Source organism: Erigeron canadensis, chromosome 9 (assembly GCF_010389155.1).
Source record: "Erigeron canadensis isolate Cc75 chromosome 9, C_canadensis_v1, whole genome shotgun sequence".
NCBI lineage: Eukaryota > Viridiplantae > Streptophyta > Magnoliopsida > Asterales > Asteraceae > Erigeron > Erigeron canadensis.
In genome coordinates, this window is record NC_057769.1 from 25656392 (window position 1) to 25676760 (window position 20369).

The 20369-nt window shown below is 36.2% G+C and overlaps 2 protein-coding genes across 2 annotated transcripts; one reads left to right on the forward strand and one right to left on the reverse strand.

The window, feature by feature from the left end:
- Positions 1 to 334: 334 nt before the first annotated feature.
- Positions 335 to 5269, forward strand: LOC122583416 (disease resistance protein At4g27190-like). The gene is made up of 3 exons (XM_043755821.1): positions 335 to 3223; positions 3891 to 4253; positions 4474 to 5269. The coding sequence occupies exons 1-3, from the start codon at positions 335 to 337 to the stop codon at positions 5158 to 5160; spliced, it is 3939 nt and encodes a 1312-aa protein (XP_043611756.1). The 3' UTR covers positions 5161 to 5269.
- Positions 5270 to 11835: 6566 nt separating this feature from the next.
- On the reverse strand, positions 11836 to 16333 carry LOC122583417 (probable disease resistance protein At4g27220). The gene is made up of 4 exons (XM_043755822.1): positions 13430 to 16333; positions 12943 to 13308; positions 12198 to 12864; positions 11836 to 12071 (listed from the first exon to the last, which is right to left on the reverse strand). Exons 1-3 carry the CDS (start codon positions 16331 to 16333, stop codon positions 12211 to 12213), a joined length of 3924 nt encoding a protein of 1307 aa, XP_043611757.1. The 3' UTR covers positions 11836 to 12071; positions 12198 to 12210.
- Positions 16334 to 20369: the final 4036 nt, after the last annotated feature.

Consider the following 20369-nt stretch of genomic DNA (forward strand, 5'->3'; position numbering starts at 1 on the left):
ATCGGGTAGTTAATATTCTTGATATGCCGAGATTTGCATAAAAGAACAAGCTCCTATAAAAGGAGATGTCTATATCATTATTATGGTAATTAAGCTTTAAGGCATCAAATTACCATCAGCAAACCCAGTCATAAACTTTTAATCTTGTCATTAAGGTAAAATCAATTTTAGCCCCCGACATATAAAATTCCAGGATCCACGACTCTCATTTACATTAAATTACTAACAAAATCCAATTAAAAATGAACCAGCATTTAATTAGTTACTAATCTATAGTTTGATACATTTTCACTTTGTCTTTTTCCAGAAAAGTGGAAATCTCAGTTCCTAAGAAATGGTTGATGTGGTGAAAGGTTTTGCCGGTAATCTTTTAGCCAAAATAGGAGAAAAGTTTGCTTGTAAGACTGGATGTCACCAGCTGGGATATGTGTTGTCGCATAAAAAATACATCAATGGCCTAAAGCAGCAATTAGATATGTTAAAGATCAAACGCGAAGGAATAAACCTAGATGTTGAAGAAGCCATGAGAAACGGTGAATATGTTGTACCGGAAGTTGAGCAATGGTATGACGACGTGGAGATTATATGGAAAGACTCTACAAGATTTCTTGAAAATGAAGTTCAAAAAACTAAGAGCACTCTAAATGGTTGGTTTCCAAACATCAAAGGACGTTATATTTTAAGCAAGAAGGCGATAAAGAAGACTTTGGAGCTCGCCTCATTAAATGCTGTAGCATTTCGTAGGATAGCTCTCCCTGCACCTCCACTAGCAGTAGGAGACAGATCCATTACAGGGTTTAGAAACTTCGAATCTAGAATGCCAACGATAAATCAGCTGATGATGATGTTAAAAGATGACACTAGACAAATTATCAGTATATGTGGTATGGGAGGATCTGGAAAGACGACAATGGTGAAGGAAGTTGCCAGGCGTGTAAGAGAGGAGAAATTGTTTGATGAGATCATAATGGCGGTGGTGTCCAAAGAACCTGATTTGATGAGAGTTCAAGAAGAACTGGCAAAATGGTTGGGATTAAAATTTAAGGCAGCAACTTTAGATGGAAGGGCGGATGAAATATGGAAACGCCTACTCCAAAGCAAGAAGCGAAATGTTGTGATACTCGATGATGTGTGGAAACATATCGATTTAGAGCGTATTGGGATTCCTTTTGGAAAAGGGTTCAGTTGCAAAGTAGTATTGACTTCACGTAACGTAGACGTAGGCAAACAAATGGGATGTGGTAATGATGATATTCTAGAACTTGACATGTTAACACCACCAGAAACATGGAGTCTTTTGGGAGAGATGGTTGGTGAGTCTTTAGATGATCCCAATTTACATGATACGGCCTATGAGATTGTAATAAGATGTGGCGGCTTACCAATTGCAATAATATGCCTTGGGAGGTCATTGAAGGACAAAAGGAGAGAAGTTTGGAACGATACACTTCAAAAACTGCAGAAGAATATTGTACCGGAAAATATTGAAGGTGTCAGGGAAATGTATAAGTCTCTGCAAGCAAGTTACGATCTTCTGGAGGACGAGGAAGCCCAGAAAATCTTTCTTTTATGTTGCATGTATCCAGAATATGCAAATGTCCCGCTAGAAGCATTGGTACGATCTGGGACTGGCTTGGATTTCTTTAGAGGCGTCGACATTTTATCACAAGTAAGAGATAGGGTGCATTCACTTACTGATAAACTTAAAAGCCGTTTCCTACTGTTAAGTGGTGACCGTAAGTCTACAGTAAAAATACACAGTGTTGTACGAGCTGTAGGAATATCAGTGGCATCTACATCTAAGCTAAATGCAAGAGGATTTAAGGCAATGGTTATACATGAGGATAGATGGCCAAGAGGTATGGCGTTTTCAGATTGCAACGTTTTTTCAGTTGTATCAAATGAGATATCCGAGCTTCCTTCACGTAGATTAACTTTTCAAAATCTTGATTTACTGCAACTTGCATGCCCCAGACTCTCTTTAGAGAAATTAAATACTATGTTTGACAGAATGCAGACTGTAAAAGTTGTTGAATTGTGGAATATGTCTGTACCATCATTGTCATCACTCTTCATATCCTTGCCACGAGACATTTGTGTTTTGTGTATGGACTGCAAAATGGAAACTATTGGTGATATTAGGCCAGAGGAGTTTGTGGATCTTGAAATACTGAGCTTAGGGAATTGTGATATGATAGAGTTGCCTAGGCAGATTGGAAATCTTGCTAATTTGAGGCTGCTAGACTTGAGTCGTTGTCACTCGCTTGAAAGGATCTTCCCGGGTGTCATCTCAAGCTTATCCCAACTAGAAGAATTAGACACGGGATCAAAGTGGTGGGGAGAAGAGGAAGAAGGTGATGCAAGCCTCACTGAACTAGAGTCCTTGACTAAGTTGAGCTATTTAGGGATCCGTATTAAATCATTAAGTTTCCTTCCTAAGAATTCTCTCTTTGAAAAACTTCAAAGGTATGTAATATCTGTAGGAGTTCATATCGAAAAATCACGCTCTTTTAATAACAGAATGCTTCTACTGAAGCTTAAAAGTACCGGTACACATTTAGGTGGTGGCATTGACAAGTTGTTACAGAGAAACACTGAGAAGGTGTTCCTGAGTGGAGATGGTATCAAAACGGCTCTAAACGAGCTAGCTCCAGGTGGTTTTCAGCAAGTGAAGTATTTAACCGTTGAATGCTGTAACAATGAAGCGACAGAATATCTTCTAGATTACAGCTACACATCATATGGTGCTGCTGTTTTCAGTAATTTAGAAAAACTGCGTATGGAAAAAATGTGGCTTTTAAAGGGAATCTTAAGTCATAATAGCCAAGGTCTTCCTGTTAAATCATTTTCAAAGTTGCGTAAGATCCATCTGTCAGTTTTACCTGAAATGACCCATTTGTTCACTCAGTCAGTAGCAACAAATTTGGTGCACCTCGAAAGCCTTCATATAGAATATTGTACAAGTATGCAAGAAGTCATTCTAAATCCAACGCCTTCAGCAGCATCTAGTACCACTGAAAATAAGATCGTTTTCCCAAAGTTACTCGAGTTAATCATCAACGATGTTGTAAGCCTCATTTGTTTCTCCCATGGGATCAACCTGCAACTTGAGTTTCCTCAACTAAGAGTATTAAAGCTTGAATATATAAAAAATTTCCTTACCTTTTGTCCTGAGGAGATATATCATAATGGCACCAAGTTACAATCTCTAATTGACCACAAGGTTTGTCTCTTCTTGCATCTTCATTTTGTAAATAAATTGCATAACTTCTAAACCTATCAGAACATCTTTTATCGGATGCAGAGTGTTGATGGAAGTGTACTTATCTATTTTTTAAAATGTTGGCTATCATTCATTTTATAAACTGACTAGTAAAAAATGTGAATGATCATATATCATACGATGTGAATGATCATAGTTAATTTATTGGTATCAAAGTAATTTACATATGTTTCCTGAGGTAAATTTTCATTTGCAAACAGTAACTAAGGTGAAAACCAAAGGACAAATCTCAACCACACATTTTCTAATTTTCTTCCCATTTAATTATTTTCACTTTGCTTTTTCATTTTTAATTTTTTTAAATGAAAACTCATTCCAAAAAGAGTTAAAATATATTTAAAAGGGTGTAGCCCGTATGGCTAAGGGCAGAGCCCGTCAGCCTAGGGTGTAGCCATGGTGGCTAAGGGAGGATTCCGTGAAGTAGATCGCCTCATTACCGATCAACCTCTATGACCTATAACCCCACCAGTTACCCCTTATTGATATTTTTAAGGACGAAATCCGTATTGTATCATTATCGGGAAAAGAAAAAATATGTTTTTGATATGTCTTTTATCGGATGCATAGTGTTGATAGAAGTATACTTGACAAGTCTAAAATATTGTAGGTTGAATTTTCAAGCTTGGCCGAATTGACAATCACAAACGTTGCCGATATTAAAGAAGTTTGGTGTGGTTGCTTTCCAAATCTAGTACATCTTCAAGGACTATATATCCAATTCTGTCACAATATGGAAGAAGTGATTTCCATTCAACGACCCTCGGTTGCTACAAAAGAAGAAATATTAGTTTTCCTCAAGTTAAAAGAAGTCATCCTTTTTGGGTTAAACAGGCTCACCTATTTCTGCAGAGGGATTGATCATGTTGAGTTTCCCCAACTGAGAGTTCTACGGCTTCGTTGGCTAGCACATTTCAGAACTTTCTGCCCGGAAGAGAATGTTGATCTCCCATCGTATGCATTCAATGATAAGGTACGGAAAATCATATTAAATAGCCCTGTATTGTGATATTGGGAAAAGCTATTACTCCGTGTGCAACTGTGCATTTGTGTATCAGCTCCAGAAAGTCGTTTCAGTTTTATGTAAAATCCTTTAAAGCTGATATAAGCTAAATAGTTGGTCTATTTCTTTAATGTCTATACATTTCTTACGAACTAAGCACTTTTAGCATCTGTTGTTTCTGTTGTCTTAGGTCTCGTTTCCTAGTCTGGAGACGCTTGAAGTGTCTGAACTCGACAGTGTAGAGGAATTATGGTCTAGCCAGCTTCCAACGAGCCAGTTTGGAAAACTAAAATATCTTAGAGTGGAGAAATGTCACAAACTGGTGAACATTTTTCCATCAGATTTGGAAACACTATTTCCTAATCTGGAAAAGTTAGAAGTGGAGAAGTGTGATTCACTTGAACAGGTGTGGGGTACAAAAGGGATACAAATCCGAAACCTGAAAAGTATAATCGTATGCGACTGTCCAAGTTTGATGAGCTTGTGCGCTTTGTACACATTCAAAGGTCTTTCGAATCTACAGGTTCTAGATATATCCAACTGCAAAATGATGGTGGCCGTCGTTGCAGATGAGAAGAAAGATGGAAAAACGATTGAAGCTTTTTCTGTCAACAAACTGGAACAACTGAATCTGGCATTTCTGCCAAATCTTAGTTGCTTTTCTGATACCAAATGTGACATTGAACTAACAGAACTAACACAAGTGATGGTTAAGGGTTGTCCAGAAATGATCACTTTCTCTGAAAGTTCAGTTCTTACACCAAAGCTTCAGTTTGCAGTGGTTGAAGGCGTAACAAAGACCGGTGACCTAAATAGTACCATTCGTGCTGCACACGCTTTCATCGAAAGTGTCGGTTCTCAAAAGAACACAACTTAAGCAACAGCATACAATAGAAGCAAGAACCATTTATATATTTTATTATATGGCTGTACTAGTTCACTTAAGTAGATTTTGTATTTAATCACGTTTTATCATCAGTTTCGTTTTCCTGAATTTGAGTTTTACTCATTTTTATTTTATTTTAATGTTATAATGCAGGTTTCCTCATTGTTAATGTACTAATTATGTTATTTACTAATAAAATTTCTTTCTTGCTGTTTGAAATAACAATAATAATAATAACTTTTCTTTTTAACAAACTGCCTTTTAAATTTGGGAGAATTTTTTTTTTTTTTTCACACGAATGCCTCAATTCTTGTTAGTAATATATTCTTGACTTGTTCAACGGAAAAAGTTAATATTTTTTGAGCTATTTAATTTGAAATACCTCAACTTATTCAATATATTTTCTTTTAGGTACGAACAAAAAAACAAATTTCTCTATTAAGAAGAACAAAACCGGCTAAAACATCTTTTATGTCCAAAAAAATGCACGTAACGCCCCCATACATTGACCCCAGGGGTTATGGGCAAAATTTTTTTTCCCTTTGTCCCTTTTTGAACGGCCCTCCTCCTTTGACCACAGTGGCTAAAATTGATTTGAAAACCGAACCGGTCAGTCCAACCGTTTGCAACAAAAACCGATCGTACAATCGGTTCAATTATAGACCGGTTAAACTCATCTATAATAACTGGCCGGTTTTGTATCGAACCGTTTGAAGGAGTCTCCGGTGAACTATAGGCGGCAAAACAATAACCAACACCGTCTACACAGCATAGTAGGAGATTATTTAGTTTCAGCGGGTCTCCGACGAAATCTAGGCGGAAAGGAAGGCTGCGATGATAAGTCAACACTGTCAACGGCCAGGAATTCCATCGCAACACCGTCGACCACTAGGACTCCACACAATCCATATATATATATCAAAACTTTTTTAAGTAATACCTTGGATGATATAAGCCAACACGGGAAGAAAGAAGGAAAAAAGACCGTCATTTTGCAAAGGATTGAAAGGGGGATCCAGAACTAATATGCTAGGACAGAAAAAGAGTCGGTCTATAACTAGAAGTAAAAAGTGATTCACTTGTAGCCGAGGGATCCAGAACCATAGTAACTAGGATGAATTGAACATGAAGCTTAACAATGCCAGACGCGATCCTTTGACTTGGAAACGAGCACTGTGGTCACCGGAGGGAATTATTTCTGGTCATGGCTTAAGAGCAAGGTAATAAAAAGATGAATTAGTAATACAAACTTTAGGTCATTAATGCTTAAAACAATGAATCTAGCGAGAATTTGTTTTAAAGGGTAGTGTGAGTCTAATGACAACACTACTAACTAGGCAAAGTGAATCTAACGAGAATCTGAACCGTGATTATGTTTCCAACAAGCTAACAAACCAGTAGGATAGTATTTGGTCGCACCATGAGATCGGAGATGTCAAACAAGTATTTTAATTTAATTACTGTTATTTGTTTTTTCCAAACTACTTTCAGATTAGCCTCTCGCCGCAAAGCGTGTGGTTAGATTTTAATTTACTATTAGAAGTATTAATTTATTAGGAGTTAATGACAAACCCCCAAACAAACTAGAATTACACGTACTACTAGATTAGGTAACGCAACGCGTCCCTGCGAACGATCCGGTAACTTACCACTAGGCTATACTACACTGACTAGGTTCTCTGCTCGTTACGTGTGTTTAGATTAGATAGTTACTTGTACAACATAAATTTAAAGACAAGAAATAAAAACGCACATCATTCACACAAACTCCTTTTCCACCACCTTAGCCACCTAGCAAAAACACATACACCTTTGCTACACCAATTTTACTACCTCATATTACTACCCCATTTCACTACTTCATAAACAACAAGTTTTATGGAAATCAAACCTTATTTTGTTTAGATTTAGCTTCAATAACAGTGTTTTTACGTCCTTAGCATCATCACAAACATCTATTTAACAGATTTAAGGTATAAAATCAAAACCCATTTTTATGCTCTTCTTTTGGTATCTTTCGGTTTTTCTTTTAATACACGCACTACACACACCAAGTATTAAACTTTTTACGTCCAAAACGTTTAGAATCATATACTACAACTTTTGTCAAAGTTTCATGTGTTTTCGTTAACAAAATCTTGAGATTTAAGGATTTTTATACAATTTTGTAAACTTTGTTCAAATGGGTCTTTAAGATTTAAGTCCGTTTTTGAGTTTCCGACTTTAGTAATGTTTTCCCATCATATTTGTGGTTCTAAAAGTACAACTTGATGTTAAAAATACCTTTCCGATCGAAAGAAACGATTAGGGTTTTCTAGAACAAAATTGGGGAAGAACATCCCCCATTTGCGACCCCGCCACCCAATTTGCGACCCCGTTCACTATTCCAATTTCAGTTCCCCAGAATTTGTGACCTCACAATTGAGATTTGCGACCTTGCAATTGATACTCCAATTACACCCTCGCAAATTCAATTTAACCTCTCAATTTCATTTTGTCTTTTAATGAAACACTACCCAGATTACTAGCCTCTTATTTTAGCCTCTCAATTTCATTTTATCTTTTAGTGAAATACTACCCCAGATTACTAGCCTCTTAGTTTAGCCTCTTAAATCAAGCCTCTCAATTTCAATTTTGTCCTTTAGTGAAATACTGCCCCAAATTCTCAATTAAGACCCCAAACTCAAAATAAGACCTTGAATCCAATTTAAGACCTCAACTTTCAATTGAGACCCCGAATTTCGATTAATACCTCGATTTAGTCAACTTTAGTCGATTTGGTCAACTTAGTCAAACTCGTAAATTGGTGAACTTTAGTCAAACTTGTGAACTTTGGTCAAAGTCAAACTTGAGCGCTTTTGGACAACTTAGTTAACACTTGGTGGCACGTTATGAGCACATTTTTCTATAATGATACATACTTAGTTGTGATAACTTGTAACAAATTGATTGCATACCGGTTACTTGCTTTCTGACTCATGTGTAGCTTAAGCTTGTTGCTAGTTGTCAGGTGAGTTTTCGTAGCCCCTTTTTACTTACGTTTTGGGGTGAAAGGAATACAAAATGTGTTTTCAATAATGTCGTAATTGTTTTCATTGCTATTCAGTGGCTATTAGACTATTGTACAATATTGAAATACATTCTAGCCAGGTCATGTCTATGACCGTAAGCGGCTTCATATTGGTATTCACTTAGCCAAGTCTATGACTGTAAGTGGCTTCATTTTGGTATTTAATTATCCAGGTCTATGACCGTAAGCAGCTTCATATTGGGATTCACTTAGCCAGGTCTAGGATCGTAAGCGGCTTCATACTTGTATTCATTCTAGCCATGTCAACTGTAAGGGCACGCTTATATGTATTCATGCTTTATGTATCATAAGTAGGTTTATATCCACATCATACTATGTTATTCACGTATTCTATTGACGGCATAAAACTTATTCAATCAATTGATTAATGTTTTCAAGTGATTATTCAAGCAAACGATTTGTGATTTAAACGAAGATTTCGAGCATACAAACATGATTTCAAACCTACGAACTCACCAACCTCTGTGTTGACTCTTTTAAATATTCCTTTCAGGTAATCAAGCAAATCGTGGCTAGGATGGTAGCATGGGACTCGTAACAGACTTCAGGCTTAGGATTTGGAGTTTTGCATGCTTTTCTATGTGCTAGTTGGCATTATGCCTAATCGTTTCCCCTGCGTGGGAACTTATCGTATGAATTATTCGAATGCTATTGAATCTATGTGTTATGACTTATGTGTTGCTTATTTCAACTATGTATTCGACTATTTATGTTTAATCTATGCACTCATTTAGTTATTTCCTATGTAACATCCATGTACGTGTGTGCTTTATCTTGCACCCCCGAGTTTTCTGCCTTAGTCGGGGTGTGACAGCTACTGAACGTTGGGCTTGTGCCACGTGCCTCATTTTGGCTGAAAAAGTGTTAGTGGGAGCGTGCCTTTTTTTTATACTCCCCCCCCCCCACCCCCTCAAATTATACATATACAACATACACATACATTTTTCAAATATACTTTAACAAAACACATTTTACACTAAAAAGACAACGCATAATTAAAAAAGAGAGTACATGATAAAAATACAAAATACATTGCGTACGATTACTCATCATCATCTTTGATTGACATACTTCCTAAGCCATGGTAAGCGTAATCGTCGAGCCACCACTTGTCGTGTTGCGGACATTTGACTTCCCACGTGGTTTTGTCTCACCGCAATTGTCCTGGTACGATTCGGTCCAAATGCATTGGTCACCCCACGTGTGACCGTCCTTAAAAACATCATCGACTACACTCTTGACGTTGTTGATCTCCCCATGTAGAAATGAAGAATAGTGCTCTTCGTGCTTTGAAACATTGTAGTCTGACGTTTGTATTGCCTCTACCTTATGGTCGCATCATCATCTTTTCTCCCCCAGGTAACCCATGACCCCAGAGAGTTCAGTTTGAAGGAGGGTGTCCTCTTTAATATCAGCGATGATTCGTGTTTTCATCTCATCTTCGGTCAGACGAGATCGGTGAACATTCTTTTTTGATGATGAGGATGTCATTTGGTTAGAAAGAGTGAGTTTTTAGAATGACGAATATATTTTGACGGTAAAATGCAACTCAATTGAGCTCTGGGTTCGTATTTATAGAGTGACAATACAACTATTCGTTCAGGGACTAGAAGTGTAAATGTATTTGAATTTTTGGCCGTTTGAGGAACTGAAAGTGTAAATATTTTGAATTCTGTCGTTGGAGGGACTAATTGTGCAAATATCTTGATTTTTGAACGTTGAAGGAGCGTTTTGTAGTTTAACTTTAAATACTGAGTCCTTCATCTAAAACACTATCTCAAAACACAAACTTTTATACATCTGAAAAATGGCTTCTTCATCAAATAAAATGACTGTTGATCAAGTGCATGAGAGTATCATGGCTTATATCCTCGACCACCAAAGGGTCAAAGAGGAACTTGTTGCAGTTATGTGAAAACTAAATGCGAAGAAGCAATGGTGTCGAGAAGAAATCGATTATATACAAACCGAACATTGTACTGTTCTTGAGTGTCAATACTTTACTTATTTGCTTATTTGCAGGGGAAGATCGATAAGATTCAAATTGTTGTGGAACAACTTGCTTCTACGGTCATCACCTTGGACCATCTAATCATACGGGCAAAAGCAATGAATAATTTATGTTCTTAAATTGTTCTAGAACACTATTATGTTGTATGTTTCTCTTTGATATGTTTGTAATGTTTTTCAATTATGAATAAATTTCAGTTGTTATTCAATTGCCAAGTAGACATCTTTTATTAAAACACTCAAAGACTACATAATTCAGAACACTGAAGACACTTAATTAAAATACTAAAACACACTTCATAAGTGAAACACTTAAAAAAGCAACCATGATAAGCTCCCTGAAATAGTGCTCGTAACTGAAACGCCTCCCAAACTTCTCATGGTACTCCTGATGCGCCGTTGCATAAAACAACTCATGAGAGACGGTCCTCCCCTCTGCATTCAATCTTATACATATTGCCTCAAAGTGCTTACATGTGTGTCGAATTCTTCTGAAGTAACTTGCTAGTTGATGTTCGCTCCGTGGACCTCCAGTCGTGTACCTGTTGAACATTTCATTGATGTCGTTCCACAAGCTTTCAGTTGGGTTAGCCATTTCACATCTACCGATGAAAGGGTCAGGTTGCCTCAACATCCAACACCTCATCAACAAAATATCCTCTGCTTCAGTCCACGGATGATGCGCCATTTGGTTGTGATTTGAAATGATTTGATAAAGATAGAAAGGATTTGAGATAATATTGTTGTGGTTTGAAATGGTTGTGTTTGTTGGGCATAAATAAAGTGTAAAAGGGAAAAAATATAGCCATTAGTTGTTTAGTTGTATATTTAAATTAAATGTTTTATCTAGTTGTATTGTGTTTTAAAATTAATGAAAGTTTAGAGTTTATTCGGTAAATTTTTTTTTCTTATTGGAAGTTTTACCATTACACCATATACCTTTTTTGGCAAGAAATTGGATAATTTTTTTTTTGTTAGTTTTTGGCTAAACCACTTGTTGGCTTCTTATTGGTGGAGAAGTTGCCAAGAACTTACCAAGTTACTAAGCATTTTGCTCTACAACCTTGCCTTGCCCCTGATAATTACATAGAAATTTAACCCCACGCGTTGCAAAAGCCTGAGCAAATAAGTTCTTAATGATGGATTATGCCAAAACTTTTTATTTTTCCATCAATTTGCTTTCTTGCTACGGGCCAAGAATCAATGATTTTGCGGATGAAAAATGAGATAAAAATGAAGAAAAGTGAGTAAATTTCTTTGAGAAAAATCATCAAATAGTTGGTGGGCAAGGAAGTTTTGAAAGATTTTTGGGGGAAATTCCAATATTCCAAAATCATCAAATGCAGAACGAATAGTCTGATTTAGTTTTTTCACTTTTTCTAGCCGAATTTTCACCAAATGCGACATCAGGGCACGCTTGTTAATGCCTTTCACTTATTTCTTTCATTCTGTTTTCGATTTTAATATTTCGTTGCTCGTTTTATAGAATACTACTCTCTTAATTATATTCCTTTCAAACCTATAGTGCAAATTATTGACAGAATTATGAAATAATAACAAGTATGTTCTGCCGAAGATCAACAGGACATAATCTGTAGTATATATTGTTAAGTTACATGATAACATAATAGGTCACACATATAAGTAAAATCAACAATCCTTTTGAAGCTTCTAGTTGAGTGAATATAACGAAGGAAGCGTTTATTGAAATTCAGATATCATATAGAACATTTATACCATGTTGCTCTCGTTTTGTTCCAGTTGAAGTTCATCGTTTTTCTGTATTTTAGCGTACAGAAATCTGCAACCAAAAAGTAATTATGAAACGAAAAAAACAAAAAGTTTAAGATCATTAAGTAATTGTATAACTACAAGGTAAGTGACAATACGTTTGATGAAAATAACAAATATCTATATATGTATATACCTAATATTCGAATCTAGAAAGCATGTGCAGCACGAATGGTGCTATTTAGGTCACCGGTCATCTTTACGCCTTCAACCACTGCAAACTGAAGCTTTGGAGTAATAACTGAACTTTCAGAGAAAGTGATCATTTCTGGACAACTTTTGACAATCACATGTGTTAGTTCTGTTAGTTCAATGTCACATTTCGTTTCAGAAAAGCAATTAAGATTTGGCAGAAATGCAAGATTCAATTGTTCGAGTTTGTTGACAGAAAGAGGTTCAATTGTTATTCCATCTTTGTTCTCGTCTGCAACTACGTTCACCATCAATTTGCAGTTGGATATATCTATAATCTGTAGATTTGAAAGACCTTTGAATGTGTACAAAGAGCATAAATTCATCAAACTTGGACAGTCGTATACGATTATACTTTTTAGGTTTCGTATTTGTATCCCTTTTGAACCCCACACCTGTTCAAGTGAATCGCACTTCTCCACTTCTAACTTTTCCAGATTCGGAAATAGTGTTTCCAAATCTGATGGAAAAATGTTCACCAGTTTGTGACATTTCTCGACTCTGAGATATTTTAGTTTTCCAAACTGGCTCGTTGGAAGCTGGCTAGACCATAACTCCTCTACACTGTCCAGTTCAGACACTTCAAGCGTCTCCAGACTAGGAAATGAGACCTAAGACAACAGAAACGACATATCTAAAACATTTTTCCAATATCACAATATAGGGCTATTTTGAATGATTATTCATACCTTATCATTAAATACATATGATGGGTGACGACCAGCATTCTCTTCTCGACAGAAAGTTCTGAAATGTGTTAGCCAACGAAGTCGTAGAATTCTCAGTTGGGGAAACTCAACATGATCAATCCCTCGGCAGAAATAGGTGAGCCTGTTTAATCCAAAAAGGATTACTTCTTTTAACTTGAGGAACACTATCTTTTCTTCTTTCGTAGTTACTGAGGGTCGTTGAATGAAAATCACTTCTTCCATCATATGACAGAATTGAATATAAAGTCCTTGTAGATGTACTAGATTCGGTAGGTGACCACACCACACTTCTTTAATATTGCCAACGTTAGTGATTGTCAATTCAGCCAAGCTTGAAAATTCAACCTACAATATTTTAGATTTGTCAAGTCTATTTCGATCAACACTTTGCATCCGATAAAAGACACGCTGATAGATTCAGAATTTAGGCAATTTTAACAATATGAAGATGCAAGAAGAGACAAACCTTGTGGTCAATTAGAGGTTGTAACTTGGTGCCGTTATGAAAGATCTCCTCAGGACAAAAGGTAAGGAAATTTTGTATATATTCAAGCTTTAATACTCTTAGTTGAGGAAACTCAAGTTGCAGGTTGATCCCCTGGGAGAAACATATGAGGCTTACAACATCGTTGATGATTAACTCGAGCAACTTTGGGAAAACGATCTTATTTTCAGTGGTACTTGATAATGCTGAAGGCCTTGGATTTAGAATGACTTCTTGCATACTTGTACAATATTCTATATGAAGGCTTTCGAGGTGCACCAAATTTGTTGCTACTGACTGACTGAACAAATGGGTCATTTCGGGTAAAACTGACAGATGGATCTTGCGCAACCTTGAGAATGATTTAACAGGAAGACCGTTTGATGCCACATTTTTTATATTGTGACTTAAGATTCCCTTTAAATGCCACATTTTTTCCATATGTAGTTTTTCTAGATTACTGAAAACAGCATTGCCGTTTGATGCGTACCTGTAATCATAAAGATACTCTGTCCCTTCATTGTTACAGCATTCAACAGTTAAATACTTCACTTGCTGAAAACCACTTGGAACTAGATCGTTCAGAGCGGTTTTGATACCATCTCCACTCAGGAACACCTTCTCAGTGTTCCTCTGCAACAACTTGTCGATGCCACCACCTAAATGTGAATCTGTATTCTCGAGCTTCAGTAAAAGCATTTTGTTATTAAAAGAGCGAGATTTTTTGAGATCAATTCCTACAGATATTACATATCTTTGGAGTCTTCCAAAGAGAGAGTATTTAGGAAGACAACTTGATGATTTAATGCGGATCCCTAAATAGATCAAATACGTCAAGGACTCTAATTCTGCAAGGCTTGCATCCCCTTCTTCCTCTTCTCCCCACCACTTTGATCCGGTGTCTAATTCTTCTAGTAGGCACAAACTTGAGATGACACCCGGGGAGATCCTTTCAAGCGAGTGACATCGACTCAAGTCTAGCAGCCTCAAATTAGCAAATTTTCCTATCTGCCTAGGCAACTCTCTAATGTCACAATTTCCTAAGCTTAGTATTTCAAGATTCGTAAACTCCTCAGGCCTAATATCACCAATAGTTTCCATTGTGCAGTCCATACACAAAACAAAAATGTCTCGTGGCAAGGATACGAAGAGTGATGCCAATGGTGATATAGACATATTCCACAATTCAACAACTTTTACACTCTGCATCCTGTCAAACATAGTATTTAATTTCTCTAAAGAGAGTTTAGGGCATGAAAGTTGCAGAAAATAAAGGTTTAGAAAACTTGATCTACGCGTAGGAAGCTCGGATATCTCATTTGATACAACTGAAACAGCGTTGCAATCTGAAAACGCCGTACCCCTTGGCCATCTATCCTCATGTATAACCATTGCCTTAAATCCTCTTGCATTTAGCTTAGATGTAGATGCCACTGATATTCCTACAGCTCGTACAACACTGTGTATTTTTACTGTAGACTTACGGTCACCACTTAACAATAGGAAACGGCTTTTAAGTTTATCAGTAAGTGAATGTACCCTATCTCTTACTTGTGATAAAATGTCGACGCCTCTAAAGAAATCCAAGCCAGTCCCAGATCGTACCAATGCTTCTAGCGGGACATTTGCATATTCTGGATACATGCAACATAAAAGAAAGATTTTCTGGGCTTCCTCATCCTCCAGAAGATCGTAACTTGCTTGCAGAGACTTATACACGTCTTCCCTGACACCTTCAATATTTTCCGGTACAATATTCTTCTGCAGTTTTTGAAGTGTATCGTTCCAAACTTCTTTCTTTTTGTCCTTCAATGACCTCCCAAGGCATACTATTGCAATTGGTAAGCCGCCACACTTCTTTGCAATCTCAGAGGCAGTATCAAGCAGATCGGGATCCTTTAACGACTCACCAACCATCTCTCCCAAAAGAGTCCATGTTTCTGATGGTGTTAATACGTCAAGTCCTAGAATATCATCATTACCACATCCCATCATTTTGCATGCATCTATGCTGCGTGAAGTCAATACTACTTTGCAATTGAACCCTTTTCCAAAAGGAATCCCAATACGCTCTAAATCAATACGTTTCCACACATCATCGAGTATGACAAGATTCCCTTTCTTGCTTTGGAGTAGGCGTTTCCATAGTTCATCCGCCCTTCCATCTAAAGTTGCTGCCTTAAATTTTAATCCCAACCATTTTGCCAGTTCTTCTTGAACTCTCATCAAATCAGGTTCTTTGGACACCACCGCCATTATGATCTCATCAAACAATTTCTCCCCTTTTACACGCCTGGCAACTTCCTTCACCATTGTCGTCTTTCCAGATCCTCCCATACCACATATGCTGATAATTTGTCTAGTGTCATCTTTTAACAACTTCATCAGCAGATTTATCGTTGGCATTCTAGATTCGAAGTTTCTAAACTCTCCAATGGATCTGTCTCCTACTGCTAGTGGAGGTGCAGGGTGGGCTATCCTACGAAATGCTACAGCATTTAACGAGGCAAGCTTCACAGTCTTACTCTTCGCCTTCTTGCTTAATATGTAACGTCCTTTGATATTTGGAAACCAACCATTTAGAGTGCTCTTAGTTTTTTGAACTTCTTTTTCAAGAAATCTTGTAGAGTCTTCCCATATAATCTCCACGTCGTCATACCATTGCTCAACTTCAGGTGCAACAATATCACCGTTTCTTTTGGCTTCTTCAACATCTAGTGTTATTCCTTCCCATTTGATCTTTAACATATCTAATTGTTGCTTTAGGCCATTGATGTATTTTTTATGCGACAACACATATCCCAGGTGACGTTGAGTCTCGGAAATAAGCTTTTCTCCTATTCTAGCTATAAGATTACCCGCACAACCTATAACCACTTCAACCATTTCTTAGGATTTGAGAATTCCACTTTTATGGAAAGACCCCCCCTGATGAAAAAGACAATAAAGTGATAAACAGAAGTTAATGATATCATCAAACCAGCAAAATTAGTATCATTTGTAGTTGGCTTACAAATGAAATGGTGTACGGATCACAAGATATAGTTTCTCCACTTGCCGTTGGCAAGTTTTGAACCCATGATCTGCCTTCATATGTGGCCTCATGTGGTCAAATGATGGCGGTACCACTAATGTTTCACCCCATTGGTCAAACTATATATATATATCTCTCTCGGGAGGTTCATGTGAGAACTATTCACATATGAATATAGGTGATTTCAATTATAATTTGATTTTTTCATATGTGACAAATTTGTTCACAAACACCATTCACATATGAACATCAAGTTATAATCTAGAGGTTCTCCTAGTTCTTCCAATTAAAATGGTTCTCACATGAATCTTTTCCAATGTTTATATATATATATATATAGAATAGTAACTACTCCAATACAGTATTATCCAACTTCCAAGTTGACACTAATGATCTTTGGTTATTGTAAAGCTTGAGTCCAAGCTAATTTGATGGTAAGGTAGGGCTTGATACACACAATAAATGTTGGCTTGATTTTATTTGATTTTGTAAAAAAGTGTTTGTAATTAATTGAAGGATATACTCATATACTTACTTAACTTGGGTGTAGAAGGTAAGAAATGTATGTCGATTTAAGCTAATGACATTACAAACCAAATAAAGGGGGTCATGCAACGCTCAAATCAACCCCTTGAAATAGCAACGAAGTTCACCTAGTCAATTTAAGCCTCAAAATATCATATATGCCCACCTAAAATCATAAATATCATATTTAGATTTGATCTCAATCATTTAGTATATCCTAAATTTGATCTAAACCACTAATTTTATATTTCCATTTTCCTTCTATCTTCTTACCCCTCATCTCTCGCTCCCATGTCTTTTAAATCACCATCTATGCACGCTAGGGGTGATCAAAATACGGGCCAGCCCGAAAAACCGGCCCGGAAAAAACCGAAACCACAACAACCCGTAAGTATATTGGGTTGGGCCACGGTCCTTATAATGGTAAAAGTTCAAGTTCTTGGGTCGGGTCGGGTTGGGCCCATGATAACCCGTAAACCCGCCAAGCCCGAATTGTTTATTAATTTCAATAGGATACTTGTATTTATATTTTATTGGAAAGTAATAAAGCCTCACCAAATAGCCTAATAGTCCTTTTAATACATTAAGAAGGTGACATGTGGTATTCATTTTTTTTTTCATTCATACATCAAGCTATACAGATCACATTATTCAACTCATCAATTGGCAGATGTATTTTCTCAATATTCAACCACATAAATATCAATTTTATGTATTGTTCATAAAAAATTTTAAACTCAATTGGTAATTAAAACATAAGTTTTGTTTGGTGTTGATTTCATATTTGTAACATAACATTCGTTAATGTTGAATTAATTATATAGCTTTTGGTGAAATAAGAAAATAAGTCTGAAGGGTTGCCATTAAAACCATTAAAAAATAAATTCAACAATATTGGCTTATGAGTTTTGCATCAACAGAAGCATTAAACAAGAAGGTACTGATGCATAATAGACAATTGAAAATATGTATTTAACAGGCTACAGGTTGACCCACAAAAAACCTGAGCCCAAATGCTAACCCGGATCGGACCGACCCAATAAAACATGGGCTGGTCCTCGGTTCACTTTTTTGGTAATTCACGGGTCACAGGCCGGGCCGGGTTGAGCATGGGTTGGGTCAGGTGCACACGCACTCATACATACACACAGGATGTCCTAGCTAGTTAGCTACTAATTTTATTGGTAAGGTTGAAAGAAAAAGGAAAACGTACCATTTGAAGTGACTTAATCACCTTATAAGAGAAACTGAATTCGTTCAAACCACAACATTAACCTACAACCAAATATTAAAATTTTTATAAGATGCAATATTAACAATTATACCTTATGCTAATAAATGTACACTAAATTAATACTCGTACAGTCGTGCTACACTTTAGCGAGTAGCCATAGGACAACGTGATTTTAGATTTTATATTAAAATCAAGGCTTGTAATTTGTAAATACACAACACTTGCACTAAGAAATAAAAGAAGAAAGAATTTAATTATTTTTTTTATCTATATCTATACTATATTATACAAACAAAAAAATAGCATTTTGATTTTAGAGATGTTGAAAAATATATAATATTTTCACTTAGCATTTTTTAAAATATTTTCCCTACACTACCACCTTAACGTTAATATGTAAATTACATTCTCAATCCTTTATCTTTTAAAATATCTTCATTAACTCTTTTCATCAATTATTTTTACATCAATTATCTACACCACTCGACATCGATCTCATCTACCAACAATAGTCGCCCCCACTACGAGCATCGTCACATTGCGCGGATAATATGCTAGTAATGCTCGTTAGGAATCTGCCAGGTTATTAGTCTCATTTTAATTGTGTGATGACAAAGTTAACAGGCCCCTTGCTTTAATTGATGATGGTTCATTTAACAGGCCTCTAATATCGTTTTTTACGGGTTATGGATCTTAATATCGCCTTTGACAATGTGTGAAAAATATTGAGAAGTCTTACCCTTAAGGTAGATAGACTGTTTAAGGTTCTATCAACTGTAAAAAAGAAAAGACCTTGGGCCTGTTAGGGATGGGGATTGAACCATTGACCTTTGTCTGTAGAGGCAATGGCTCTAAACACTTCGTCCAACCCAGTTGGTTGATAGATTATCTACCATGTTTAAAATAACTGAATGGTTAAGCATGACCACTGACTAAGCTCACGAAAATCAAGTTGAAATGATCCCAACCCGTTTAATGCTAAGACCCCATCACTGACCTTGGAGCTTTTGTTAACTTCAAAGAATACGAGGATGGGGACGCGATTAGTTTCAGTCATATGATGATTAAGCGCTCTATGAATAAGATTGTTAAAACATGAAAATTGGGGCATATTTCATCAAGGACTCAAGGTATAATATAAGGATAATGCTTGATTCTCTAAAGCTGAAATTAAGTATATATTTTTTAAATTGATGAGATAATGACTATTAGATCAAAATTAAAAGTTAGGATTCAAAAGCAATATTTGAATCTTAATTTTTAATTTTGATCCAACCATTTAGATACCTCTTACTTACCTATCAATTTTAGAGAACCCCAAACCATAATATACGGTATGGATACCTTAATTATATATGTATGTGTTTATAGGATCTCGTGGCCTTTTTAAGGACTTCTTTTAAACTCAAATGCTTTCAGCTCGCGACTATGATCTCCGTGTTGAAAACATTTTTTGAAAGGGCTAATTACTTAAAGAGTTCCTCAACTTGCCACTGAAACTTTTTATAGGGCTCCAACAAAAAAAAGATTTATTCGGAGAAAAAAAACGGCTAAAATCTATTTAATGGGGATTTGTAAGTTGTCAGTTTACAGATACTTTCCAAATCATTTTGTTTTATTTTTTATCTTATATATTGATGACATGTATTCCCTATCATATATTTCTAGTTTCAGATTTCCAAATCAGATTCAAAATTCCGACCGCAAATCACAAACATCCAACCCGAACAACATCCAACTTCAAAAGATAAACAACCTCAGATCAGAATCAAACTCACTACCACCTTTTTCAAAAGCCATAACCTGTTAAATACAATTTTCATCCACCGCCAATTCAAAAACAAAAATTAAATCTATTAAAATTGAAAATAAAACAATAGATTTGAAATCAAAGAAAATGAAGATTTCTTATTTATGTCATCTCAGATTCAATATATGATTTCGAATTCCCAAGATGCCACTTCCATAACCAAACTTAAATATGGCTTATTATTTTTATTATATTATTATATAATGAATCTTGATGAAGGCTAAATCTTGATGATGATGATGACGACGATGGTAACGTGGTAGTGGTGCAAGGGTTAATGAAATGAAATTTATGATCATGCCACATAGTATATAGATTG